Source organism: Malaclemys terrapin, chromosome 16 (assembly GCF_027887155.1).
Source record: "Malaclemys terrapin pileata isolate rMalTer1 chromosome 16, rMalTer1.hap1, whole genome shotgun sequence".
NCBI classification, from domain to species: Eukaryota; Metazoa; Chordata; order Testudines; family Emydidae; genus Malaclemys; species Malaclemys terrapin.
The window spans coordinates 16,192,338-16,206,144 of record NC_071520.1 but is presented as its reverse complement, the minus strand read 5'-3'; the positions used below and the strand labels follow the sequence as shown (position 1 = coordinate 16,206,144).

At 45.8% G+C, this 13,807-nt stretch overlaps 1 protein-coding gene across 1 annotated transcript; it reads left to right on the top strand.

Moving 5' to 3' along the window:
- The first annotated feature begins 10,648 nt into the window (after positions 1–10,648).
- On the top strand, positions 10,649–12,285 carry CLDN5 (claudin 5). Its single transcript, XM_054006280.1, has one exon. It carries the CDS (start codon positions 10,749–10,751, stop codon positions 11,403–11,405), a length of 657 nt encoding a protein of 218 aa, XP_053862255.1. The 5' UTR covers positions 10,649–10,748; the 3' UTR covers positions 11,406–12,285.
- Positions 12,286–13,807: the final 1,522 nt, after the last annotated feature.

Here is a 13,807-nt window from a genome sequence, read left to right as displayed (position 1 = left end):
CGCAGCATTCAAGATGTGGGCGTACCATGGATTTATATACAGGCAATATGATATTTTCTGTCTTATTATCTATCCCTTTAATGATTCCCAACATTCTGTTCACTTTTTTTTGACTGCCGCTGTACACTGAGTGGATGTTTTTAGAGAACTATCAACAATGACTCCAAGATCTCTTTCTTGAGTAGTAACAGCTAATTAGACCCCATCATTTTATATGTCTAGTTGGGATTATGTTTTCCAATGTGTATTACTTTGCATTTATCCTTAATACTTTTGTGGATCTGGGCCAAAGTGACCATACTGGGTTGCAGGCTGACACCTGACTGCATCGGAGGCAGTAACTAGAGCCAGGGATCCTGAATTCTATGGTCTTCTCTACACAAGAAAGTTGCCTTTAACTTAAATCAATTTTTAAAACCCAGTGTGAACACTTATTTTGATTAAGATGAATCCAATTTGTAATTGATTTAAATTAAACCAAAATAATCCTGGTTTGAACGAAAATAGAAGTCTCCACATCACCTTTTGCCTACTCCATGTGTGCAATGGAACTTGGCTGTGCTAGAGTTGCCTTCAAGTATTTATAGCAGCTGCTGGCATTCACTGAAGTACTATACAGCTTGATAGCATTCATCACTATGTATTTTTTGACAGGTTTCTATGCCCCATTTTGGGCTTATGTCCCTCTCGCTGTTCCCATTTCTGTTGGTGTCGAGGTTTAGCGCTGTCGGCCATTTTGAAAAAAAATATTTTTTATGTTTGAATAGGGGGAATGTTGCATGCTTGTGCTTTGATACATTTGGTGGATTGTTTAAAGAAAAAGGTTGAAAGAATAGAGGGAGCTTAAAGGAAAGGAGATTTTTTTTTAAAAAAGAATACTTTGATTAGGTTTAGAGGGAAAAAAAGAAAGAAAGGTTATTAAACAGAAGAAAGACTGTTTGGTTAGGTTTAGTAAGGAAAGATGATTTTAAAGGCCTTGTTTGGCATGTTATTAAAGAATAGAAAGAGAAATTAAAGAAAACTAAAGATTTTTGTTTTTAAAGGGTTCATTTGAAAGAATAGAGGCAAGTTATTAAAGAAAAGAAAGATTTGTTATTAGGTTTAGTAAGGAGAGGTGTTTTTAAAGGACTAGTCTTGCATGTTATTAAAGAACAAAAAATTTTGAGATAAATTTAAAAGGTTTATTAAATATAAGGGTAGCATAGCAGTGTGCCGGACTCACCCGGCAGCACCTCCTGCTGGTCTTCTGGGAATTAGCTCGTTTTCCAGCCTTGGAGCACCCTCTGCAGGCCAGGTGTCCCACCTGTCATTGGCCCTCATGTCCCTCCCAGGACTCTGGTGCCCCTTTAACTGGGTGTTGCCCCCCCAGCAGTACCCCCACAGTTCTGGGTCACCTGCACCCAGGGGAACCCCCACCCACTACCCCCACTTTGCCTCAGTCTTGTCTACTGCCCAGTCTCCATCTAGCCCCCGTTCACTGGGACAGACTGCAGTATCAGCCACTCATCATAGGCAAAGGGGTTTGGACTGGCTGCCTTTACCCACCCTCAGGCTGCCCCTCTGCAAGCCCAATACCTAGGTGGGCCTAGAACTAGGCCCTGCAGCCTGGGGAGTTGCTGGCCTAGGGCTTCCCAGCTCCTAAGGCCTTTCCCCAGCCCTGCCTCACTCTAGGTCCCCTGAGTGAGTTCCCAAGCAGCCAGGCCTGTCTCCCTCTCCAGTCAGAGAGAGACTGTTTGTGCTTTTGGCCCACTGGCCTTTTTATACAGGCCAGCTGTGGCCTGATTGGGGTGTAGCCACAGCTGTGGCTGTTTCCCCAATCTGCTGAGGCTTGCTGCTTTCCTAGCAGCAGCTGTCTCGCTGTCTCAGCCCTCTCCCAGGCAGTGGTGGATTAATAATTTTGCCGCCCCTAGGCTGGGAAATAATTGCCGCCCTGGCCCCACCCCGACTCCGCCCTTTTCTCGCCCCCATTCCAACCCCCTCCCCAAAGTCCCCGCCCCAATTCCGCTCCCTCCCTTCCCCTATTGGATCCCTTCCCCAAATCCCCGCCCCCGGCCCCGCCTCTTCCCCCAGCGCACGGCGTCCCCCTCTTCCCCCCTCCCTCCCTGCGCTGCAAAACAGCTGTTTCGCGGCGCAAGCACTCGGAGGGAAGAGAAACAGGACGCGGGGGCGCGCTTGCAGAGGAGGCGGAGGTGAGCTGGAGCAGGGGGGCGGGGCGTGGAGGGGAGCTTCCGCCCCTGCAAATTTGCTGCCCTAGGCCTAGGCCTTGTCGGCCTAGGCAATAATACGGCACTACTCCCAGGGCTGATTTCAAGCCCTTCAGGGCAGGAGCAGGTGTCCACCTCGCTACAGGTAGGTTAAGAAAAGAGCATTTAAAAAGAGTTAAATAAAAGAGAAAAATATAAAGATAGGTTAAAAGAGAGAACATGGCAGGAAAAGGGAAAAGGAAGCCCCTTTGCAAAGGCCAAAGATAGGCAGCCTGTGGTTGAGTCAGAGAGAGGGATCTTACCCTTGCTACTGTTCCTGGGGAAAGAGGGAGCTCCCAAGGCTCACAACCCCGCAGGCTAGTTATCTACACCTTTGGATCGGACCAATCAGATGCTGTTCTACAGCTGTGTCATAGAATACATTTCCCTGAACCAATCCTATAGTCCCAAGATTTTTAAACAAGAGCCATCTCCTTCCCCTCCCCTCACTACCCTCCCCTGCCCTTTAACTGCCTTATTCTTGTCTAGAAAAACAGACCCCAAGCATCTTTCCTGCCACGTAGCACTTTTACATAGGTGCTTTAATAAAGGTTGAAACTATAAGCCCTTAATAACAAACAGTTTTTAAAAGTTTTTCCCTATGCCTTTGATGAGGACAATTTGAAGCTGCAGCAAAAGCAACTTTGTTAGCCAGTGAATTAGAGATAAAGAAGGCTGTTAGATGTCCAGAACGTAGAGCTAAGAAGTTTGTTTCTTTTTAAACTTTTGAACACAAGCAAGTAAAAGTTATATTAAGTTTTGTAAAGGAATAAAGCTCTATTTTATAATCACTTGAAAAGACAAGCCTATTTGAAGAAACAGCCCTTTATTTATAGGTGTTTTAATGAAAAATGAGTACGTAGAAACACCCCAGAATTAAAACCACAGACAACCAGTTTATCAAAGTAATTTATAGTAATAAAAAAAGTTTTCCCCTATGCTTTTGCTAACATTGGTTATTTTTAAGTGAGGACAATTTGAAGCAGCCTTTTTAAGTTAGTGGATTAGAAAAGAAGAAGACCACTTTGAAAGACAAGCCTATCTGAAGAAACATCCCTCCATTTAACACTTTTACATGTGTGTTTCAACAACAACAAAAAGAGCATGCAGAAGCACCCCAGGGTTAAACCCACAAACCCTTAGTAACAAAAAAAATGTTAACGCTTTTCCCTATGCTTTTAGTGAGGACAATTTGAAACTGCAGCAAAAACAGCATTTGTGAGCCAGTGGATCAGAGATAAAAAGTTACTACGGTTACTAAGGTTCTGTGGTTTTATCTCTGGGGTGTTTCTGCATACTCTTTTTTTTTTTTTTTTTTTTGAAACACACATGTAAAAGTGTTAAATAAAGGGCTCCGTCTTCATATAGATTTGTCTTTTAAAGTGTTTATTCCTTTACAAAACTTAATATAACTTTCACTTGTATTTGTTAAAAAGTGTGGGGGGGTAAGAAACAAACTTCTCTCTGATCCACTGGTTTACAGAATAAGGTGAATATAAACTGGCTGTTACTAAGGCCCTGTGGTTTTAAACCTGGGGCGTTTCCAGGGCCGGCTCCAGCTCTTTTGCTGCCCCAACCAGCGAAGCAGGAAAAAAAAAAGATAAAGCCGCAATCGGCGGCAGTTCGGCGGCAACTCTGCCGCACCGCTTCATTCTTCGGCGGCAATTCAGCAGCGAGTCCTTCGCTCCAAGAGGGACTGAGGGATCCGTCGCCGAATTGCTGCCGAAGACCCGGGCATGCTGCCCCTTCCCATTGGCCGCCCCAAGCACCTGCTTCCTTGGTTGGTGCCTGGAGCCGGTCCTGGGCGTTTCTACATGCTCTGTTTTATTGAAACACAGCTGTAAAAATGTTAAATAAAGGGATGTGTCTTCATATAGGTTTGTATTTTAAAGTGTTTATTCCTTTACAAAACTTAATATAACTTTCACTTGTATTTGTTAAAGGGTGGGCGAAGAAGCAGCCTTCTTATCTCTGATCTTGGAATTATGGATGTGATTAGAATAACAAAGACTTGTTGGGATAACTCACATGACTGGAGTACAGTCATGGATGGCTATAAACTGTTCAGGAAGGACAGATAGGGCAGAAAAGGTGGGGGAGTTGCATTGTTTGTAAGAGGGCAGTATGACTGCTCAGAGCTCCAGTATGAAACTGCAGAAAAACCTGAGAGTATCTGGATTAAATTTAGAAGTGTGAGCAACAAGGGTGATGTTGTGGTGGGAGTCTGCTAGAGATCTTCAGACTAGGGAGATGAGATGGACGAGGCTTTCTTCAGGCAACTAACAGAAGTTACTAGATTACAGGCCCTGGTTCTCATGGGGGATTTCAATCACCCCAATATCTGCTGGGAGAGCAATACAGCAGTACACAGACATCCAGGAAGTTTTTGGAAAGTGTAGGGGACAATTTCCTGGTGCAAGTGCTGGAGGAACCAACTAGGGGCAGAGCTCTTCTTGACCTGCTGCTCACAAACAGGGAAGAATTAGTAGGGGAAGCAAAAGTTGATGGGAACCTGGGAAGCAGTGACCATGAGATGGTCGAGTTCAGGATCCTGACAAAAGGAAGAAAGGAGAGCAGCAGAATACTGACCCTGGACTTCAGAAAAGCAGACTTTGACTCCCTCAGGGAACTGATGGGCAGGATCCCCTGGAAGAATAACATGAAGGGGAAAGGAGTCCAGGAGCTGACTGTATTTTAAAGGTTCCTTATTGAGGTTGCAGGAACAAACCATCCCTATGTGTAGAAAGAATAGTAAATATGGCAGGCGACCAGCTTGGCTTAACAGTGAAATCCTAGCTGATCTTAAACACAAAAAAGAAGCTTACAAGAAGTGGAAACTTGGACAAATGACCAGGGAGGAGTATAAAAATATTGCTCAGAACTGCAGGAGTGAAATCAGGAAGGCCAAATCACAATTGGAGTTGCAGTTAGCAAGGGATGTTAAGAGTAACAAGAAGGGTTTGTACAGGTATGTTAGCAACAAGAAGAAGGTCAGGGAAAGTGTGTGGGCCCCTTACTGAATGGGTGAGGCGACCTATGACAGAGGATGTGGAAAAAGCTAAAGTACTCAATGCTTTTTTTGCCTCTGTCTTCACGAACAAGGTCCGCTCCCAGGACCACTGCACTGGGCAGCACAGTATGGGGAGGAGGTGACCAGCCCTCTGTGGAGAAAGAAGTGATTCAGGACTATTTAGAAAAGCTGGATGAGCACAAGTCCATAGCGACGTATTATTCCTTGACTTTAGCAAAGCTTTTGATACGGTCTCCCACAGTATTCTTGCCAGCAAGTTAAAGAAGTATGGGCTGGATGAATGGACTATAAGGTGGATAGAAAGCTGGCTAGATCATTGGGCTCAAGGGGTAGCGATCAATGGCTCCATGCCTAGTTGGCAGTCAGTATCAAGTGGAGTACCCCAAGGGTCAGTCCTGGGGCCAGTTTTGTTCAATATCTTCATTAATGATCTGGAGGATGGCATGGACTGCACTCTCAGCAAGTTTGCAGATGACACTAAACTGGGAAGAGTGGTAGATACGCTGGAGGGTAGGGATAGAATACAGAGGGACCTAGACAAATTAGAGGATTGGGCTAAAAGAAATCTAATGAGGTTCAACAAAGACAAGTGCAGAGTCCTGCACTTAGGACGGAAGAATCCCATGCACTGCTACAGACTAGGGACAGAGTGGCTAGGCAGCAGTTCTGCAGAAAAGGACCTAGAGGTTACAGTGAATGAGAAGCTGGATATGAGTCAACAGCGTGTTGCCAAGAAGGCTAATGGCATTTTGGGCTGTATAAGTAGGAGCATTGCCAGCAGACCGAGGGACGTGATCATTCCCCTTTATTTGGCATTGTTAAAGCCTCATCTGGAGTACTGTGTCCAGTTTTGGGCCCCACACTACAAGAAGGATGTGGAAAAATTTGAAAGAGTCCAGCAGAGGGCAACAAAAATGATTAGGGGACTGGAGCACATGACTTATGAGGAGAGGCTGAGGGAACTGGGCTTATTTAGTCTGCAGAAGAGAAGAATGAGGGGGGATTTGATAGCTGCTTTCAACTACCTGAAAGGGGGTTCCAAAGAGAATGTATCTAGACTGTTCTCAGTGGTAGAAGATGACAGAACAAGGAGTAATGGTCTCAAGTTGCAGTTGGGGAGGTTTAGGTTGGATATTAAGAAATCTTTTTCACTAGGAGGGTGGTGAAGCACTGGAATGGGTTACCTAGGGAGGTGGTGGAATCTCCTTCTTTAGAGGTTTTTAAGGTCAAGTTGACAAAGTCCTGGCTGGGATGATTTAGTTGGGGATTGGTCCTGCTTTGAGCAGGGGGTTGGACTAGATACCTCCTGAGGTTCCTTCCAGCCCTGATATTCTATGATTCCATTATCTTAACAAGTACAGTATAAAATAGGGGTCGGCAACCTACGGCACACATGCCAAATACGGCACGCGAGCCGATTTGAGTGGCATGCAGCTCCCTGCCACGGTCCCGGCCCTCAGCCCCCGTGCCCACCGCTCTCCCCTGCAGGGGCAGGAGGCAGAACCAAGCTTGGCTGCCACAGAACCAAGCTTCCCCCCTCGCCGGCTTCTTCTCCCAGTGTGGTGCTTTCCTGCCCCGCCTCCTCTCCATCCCTGGCCAATCAGCTGATGGCCCTAGCGAGGGGGAGGGGGAAGAGTGGCAGCATGCACACAGCTCCATAGAGGACGCAGAGAGAGGTAGGGATGGAGCCTGGGGGAAGGGGGTGGAACAGGGCATATCCCTTCCAGCACCCCGCCCTGAGCCACTCAGGGCAGGGGGCTGGGAGCACCCCCACAAGCCGAGCACCCCAGCCCTCTGCCCTGACCCCCACACACACACTCAGCCTTCTGCCCTGCACCCCCCACACCCTCCAGCCCTCTGTCCTGAACCCCCCCACCCCAACACACACCCAGCCTTCTGCCCTGCATACCCTCCCCCAGCCCTCTGCCCTGACCCCTGAAACATCCACCTCCAGATCTGGGGTCCCGGCCGCAGGCCCTACTCAGCCTGCTGCCGGCCTAGGTGAACAGAACCCCAGGCTCGCAGCGAACTGAGCAGGCTGGTGGCATAAGATCAGCATTTTAATTTAATTTTAAATGACTCTTCTTAAACATTTTGAAAACCTTGTTTACTTTACATACAATAGTTTAGTTATAGAAAGAGACCTTCTAAAAATGTTAAAATGTATTACCGGCACGCAAAACCTTAAATTAGAGTGAATAAATGAAGACTCGGCACAGCACTTCTGAAAGATTGCCTACCCCTGGTATAAAACAAACTCTCTGGTTATAATTTGATGAGAATTAGTGGCAAGTTTAGCACAGCTGCTATGCTACATACTGGTATTTCATATCAGTATTGGTACTTCAGGCTTTTGTGATTGGTACACATTAGGCTTCCTCTCCCCCCCTGGGTGAGTCTGTGTGCTGGGCCCTGATGTATCCTTGTTGCCTACCCCCCAAACAGTTGCATGTGCTCAAACCCTCAAGAGATCTTTGGTTCCTCCAGTCCTCAGCCTCAAGGCTCTGAGAAGTTGCACAAGCTTTCCCGCAGGTTTGAGCATATACAGTTGAGTGGGAAATGCTGGGCACTGGCCGGTCTAGTTGAAGGTTTAGGCAAACAAAATGGCACAGTTGCTGTAAAGTTTGGGGATCATTTGTGCTCTGTCCTATACCTTGGAACACCTACTAAAGCTGTTGCACACAGACCAGAATTAATTTCAACAGACAGAGGAGAAAAGGGCTGTGATTGCCTAAAAGGAAGCACAGATCAATTTGATGTTTCATGGGGGATGTTAAGTCATAAAATTACCATTTATAAACCATGTCTTTGTAGGCAAGCGTCTGAGTTCCTTTTTGTTAAAACTCATGATGTCCTTACAGTTCAATGATTCATTAACAAATGATCATTAATGCCATGACAGCTATTGCTACAACAGTTATGCACCTAATAAATCGGACTCTATTCTTTCAACCTTTTTCTCTAAACAATCAGCCAAATGTATCAAAGCAGAAGCATGCAACATTCCCCCTATTCAAACATAAAAGATAACAACAACAAAAATTCAAAATGGCTGACGGCGCCAAACCTCGACACCAATGGAAACAGGAACAGAGGGTGGTACATAAGCCCAAAATTGGGCATGGAATCCTGTCAAAAATATATGGTGATGAATGCTATCGAGCCATATACTACTCACTGCGTATGAGTTCCTCTCCAAGGGATTTTGTAGGCAGCTTTACAAATAATGTATGAGCCAATAAACACACTGACTGCAGGGATTATACAAGAGAATTTCTTTGCAAGGATCATAGTTTTGGTAGTCAAAGAGTCCAACCTCCATTTTTGTCTCATAATTTATGAATCAGCTAGTCAAAAAACACATAATCCAACTTTTTAAAGACATTGCCTCTCACCTGTATCTCTGCCACTTTGATTCCACTTTTATATCCCTAACAATTTAATCACACCAATATTCCATTTCAATGGAAGCTTATTCAAGGAGCCCTGTGCTGCAACAAGCTTTCCCCAATTAATTCTTAAACCAGAATATTCACAAGCTAAATTTTCCCAAGCATTTATGTGTCTTGACATTAGGTTCCATCTAATAAGTCATATAAATCAAAGTGGCAACAGCAAATCATGAAATCATATACCTAGATGGATTCCTTCCAATCAGCTAACATCAATTCTCTTAACCTATAAACCAAAGGCTCTATGAATAAATCAGAAATCATATCATTGATTTTAATTAATGCATTAGAACTAAAACATAAAAGTTCTTGTCCATTTGATTAATGACTGCATTGCTGGTGAAATCTCCTGTGAATACCCCCAGCTTAACCCAGTCAAACTCTTTTTCTGCACTGAGTTCACATAATAAAAATGATCAAGTGAGTAATCAGTCAAATGTGTCTCCTTCAAACATGTAGGTCATCGCTCTACAATGTGCATCTCTCCTTTCCTGTTGTCCTCCCCAGTGTAAAATGGATTGATCTTCATGAATGCAGAAGTCTCTTCACCAGTATTTTAGCTAGAATATTAAAGTAATCATTGGGTAAAGAAACAGGACGAGAAGATTCCATGTATAATGTATAGTTCATTGTTCTTGGAGAAGGTTTCTCATAACTACATTTTGGCATGGAATTTGCTTAGGCTTTTGTGCTGTACGCAATGTGTATTCGATTTTATGCCTTTTTTAGCAAATGCATTTAGTTCTTTGACTGACAATTCTGCACTATTATTCTGCCCAGCGAGATCTCAATGGACTCTCTTTGAACTTGCCACCATAGGCTTTGTCAATAAAAAACATCCCATCCCCTCATTATTTCTCTCAGCCTTCTTCATAATTTTTTCTGTTCCTGACAACCTCAGACCTGTCTAAGTTAACAAAGATTCTGCCATAGAGCTTGTTAAGGTTATCATCATGTTGAACTACTGCTACCCTTTGGTAATTTAGGAAGATCTAAGGTTTTCAGGAGCAATTAGAATGATCCAAACAGGAATGACATTTTGTCCAAGGACCCAAAGAAGAGCTTTATGTAGCTGGAAAGCTTGTCTCTCCTCTCACCAACAGAAGTTGGTCCATTAAAAGATATGACCTCACCCACCTTGTCCCTCTACTATCCTGGGACCAAATGAGCTACAACACAGTACCCAACATGTTGTCCATAATCAATAACAGCTGTGACAGCATATCTGTGCCTTATGGACTATCAGGCTGAGATAAGAGCAGCGCTTTAAGCAACAGTCATTTGTGAAAGGGACGATTTGCAAATAGTTTATGGCTGACTCCCAGCCAAACCAAAAGACAGAGATAATCCAATGTCCTTTGTAGTCTGCGGAGCCTCTTCCACACAACCTCCTTGCAGTAGTGCGGTAAAGCGCCATCATATAACAACCGAGGGTGAAGTCCAGGCACGCAGGCAAGGGAAAGGAGGGGTCAGGTTCCCCTTCCCCCCATGCCAGAAAAGTGAACCACGGAAGGGGTAATTGAAAGTGACTTCATCTCTCATTGTGACCGTCACTTCCCTCTTCGTCATGGGGGTTCCAGACCGCAGGGACCATCCTGTGTCTGTGTCACTGTCGCAATGCAAGAGCTGGCGCACGCTGCCAGCCAGTCATAGAGCCCCACCCTTAAGCACACAAGGACACCCCCCCCCCCATGGCGCGGTCAGCCCCTGGGAGGGGAAGACGAAGCTGCAGCGTCTGCAGCTGGCTCCTTTCCAGCCTCTTTTCCTGCCCCCCCCCCCAACTCCTTCCAGGCGTGCATCATTCACACGCGCTCCTGCTTCCTTTCCCCCAGCCCCTCGCTGGCTGGGGGCGGCCTCCGCTGCCTGGGACTGGCCGGAGGTGGGTGGGAGGGGCCCGCCCTGCGGCTTCAAATAGAGCCCCGCGGGCCCCCGGCTGGCACTCGCAACCTGAGCCGGCTCCCGAGGCAGCGCGAAGCCACTGGCAGCTGAGTCCCGAGCAGCTTGTGAATCCAGAGGAGCAGAATGACCTCGGCAGCGCGGGAGATCCTGGGCCTGGGGCTATGCGTCCTGGGCTGGGTGGGGGTCATCCTGGTCTGCGGCTTGCCCATGTGGCAGGTGTCCGCCTTCACCGACGGCCACATCGTGGTGGCGCAGACCACCTGGGAGGGGCTGTGGATGAACTGCGCGGTGCAGAGCACCGGGCAGATGCAGTGCAAAGTCTACGACTCCATCCTGGCGCTGGATCCCCACATGCAGACGGGCCGGGCGCTCACCGTCCTGGTGACCCTGCTGGGGCTGGTGGCGCTGATGGTGACCGTGGTGGGGTCCCAGTGCACCACCTGCGTCCGAGCCGGCAAGACCAAGTCCTGGATCGTGATGACCGGCGGGGTCCTCTACATCCTCTGCGGGGTGCTGGTCCTCATCCCCGTCTCCTGGTTCGCCAATATCATCATCAGCGGCTTCTACGACCCCAAAGTGCCCAACTCCATGAAGCGGGAGATGGGGGCCGCCCTCTACATCGGCTGGGCGGCCACGGCTCTGCTGCTCCTCGGGGGCAGCCTGATTTGCTGCTCCTGCTCCTGCCCCGGCGAGGGCGAGAACGCCTTCCCCGTCAAATACTCGGCCTCCACCCGGCGGCCCACCTCCAACGGGGAGTACGACAAGAAGAACTACGTCTGAGGGGCCAGGGACGGAGCCGGGCTGCAGCTCCCAGCCGGACCCTGCCCTGGGCCCGGCTCCCTCGCCGGAGATGCTTGAAATGACTCGCGCGGACTCTGGGGAGGCGAGCTCCGAACTGGACTGTGCGCTGGTACCGCTCAGTGGCACAAGACCAGCCCGGCTGCGCGCCTGGAGCTCGCCCCTGTTTGAGCCTTGCAAACGTTAAACAGAAAGGACCACCGGCGTGAATTCGGTCTCTCTTCCCCACTCTTCTGTCTCCCCCGGGATGAGCGGTAAATCAGCCGGGCAGCCAATGGCTGGCACTGCTTCGCCTTAACTGGAAGGGGGTTGTTTGCTTTGAGATGTATGCTATGTAACATGCAAGCGAGTTAACCTATTACTGCAGGAATATGAACCACAGAGCAGGTGCTCAGGGCTTTTTTTTTTTTTAAACTACTTTGTGACTAATTACAAACCCGCACCTGCTTATTTAATTTGATTATTATTACTGCTGCCCCCCAAATGACCTACCGGATTGTTTATGTATCATTAGAGAATAAGATAAAGTCTGCGTTCTCCATCCGATTGTGGAGAAATGAGAACTCTCTTAAAACAAAGCCTCTTAAGCAGCGAATTCATCTCCCTAGCTGGGGAATCATCCTTCCCTTAATGTCTTTTTTATAATTTAAAAAAGTTTTATTGTGCTGTTGTAATGTGCTGCCTTGCCGCTGTACAGATCCGAGTGAACACATGGCTAATGAAATTAACTAAACTCTGCGGGGCATCGGTCTAAGCAGTTAGGACGATTCTGGTACAAGATTTTACAGAACTATTTCAGAACTCAACACTCCTTGTTTGTTAACCCTGTTTTTATAATAAAAAACAAACGAGATTGTCTATATTTTATATGTATATTTTTATATTCTAGCCGCATGTTTTGTTATTATAAAGATGTACGAACTATTGGGGGCAGGAATAGGTGACAGCCCAGCACTGGAATTTGGTAATTAACAACCAGTATCTGGTTGTTTGAGACAAACTTTGGAAGGAGGTGGGGTATGCTAGGGCATCATGCACAACTAGCAACTTATTCTCCCATTTTGTGTCCAGAACAACCCATAGGGAATAGGAGTTTATAGTATAATGTATCTGCAAATATAAGAGAGGAGTTTGCATCTGTTAGTGCACCAAATGGCTTGTGCTAGCAAACATCTCTTCCTAGGGGCGGGTGCCCTGAACATTCCCCCAGTAGGACTTTGTCATCACCTCCTTCAAATTTGAACGTTGTGAGTGCAATCTGGCTTTTTTAATGGATTCTTTTACAAGACTTCAAATGTTTATATATCTTATCAACTGATCTGTGTGATGATAATGAATTGTGCCACTATTACACTAACTTTCATCATAAAACATTTTCAGTCCTTTCACATTTTTTTTTTAAAAGACCCTTTGGGTTGAAATTTCTCTTATTTATTTTCTTGTAAAGAAAATACCCACATCTGGCTTATTGTAACAGTGGTGGGTTTGTTTGTTTTTTCATTATTTAAGAATTTTTTTCAATTTGTTTGAGTTTGGATAAATAAAATGTACGTTCTTTTTAAAACTTCAAACTAACCTTGGTCTTCATTCCTCAGTTTAGACAATTAACCTCTGCCCTGCTATGTTTGAAGAAAATTGGTTTAGAACAATCATGGACTGAGATCTTTGATTTTCCACTAATTGGGACAGTCATTCAGGTATAGGCACTGATCCATGTGCATAGGAAGCACTGTGCATTCAAATAAAACTCATCTTACATTGTAACCTTGATTGCTCAGTACTCTCAGGCCAGCCAACCATCCCTCCTCCTTAACCCATTCCTAGTCTACATTTACTTGAATATGAAATCATTACAGCATACAATGTGTACTTGCTCTGGCACGTGCTTTGCATGCACAATTTGAAATTGGAAGCATTAATGCTGAATAGAATATGGTTAGGCCAAGTAGGCTCCTTCCGATATCACTTTACAAGTAATGTAAAGGACTTGGCAAGGTCTTGGTTGCCATCTTGCTGAGTCCGTCTTGCTGCCAATATCAAATTTTGTGTGCTCAGTAGGGGCACAATTTAATGTGACTATGCATCTGTTTGATTGTGCAACAGCAGTTAAATTTACTAACACCATTCTTTATTTTAAAAACAAACAAGGAAATGCAAAAAATTCTTAACCTGATATTATTGCTGAGACTTTACATGCAATAATCAAGAAATTCAAGGTTATGGCTCCCATAGCCACCATAACTTTTATAACCGGGGAGGAAGGATGACTAATTTTTGCTCTATGCAAGCACAATTTGGGATTTCCTGATTTAGATGTGTGTGAAACAAGCTTCTTTGAAAAGGGATTAGGGACTGAGTAAGTGTGACAGTTCCTAATGCAAACT

Bases quoted from the DNA above. Each gene is read 5' to 3' on its own strand.
- CLDN5 (XM_054006280.1), top strand. From the start codon at position 10,749: ATGACCTCGGCAGCGCGGGAGATCCTGGGCCTGGGGCTATGCGTCCTG.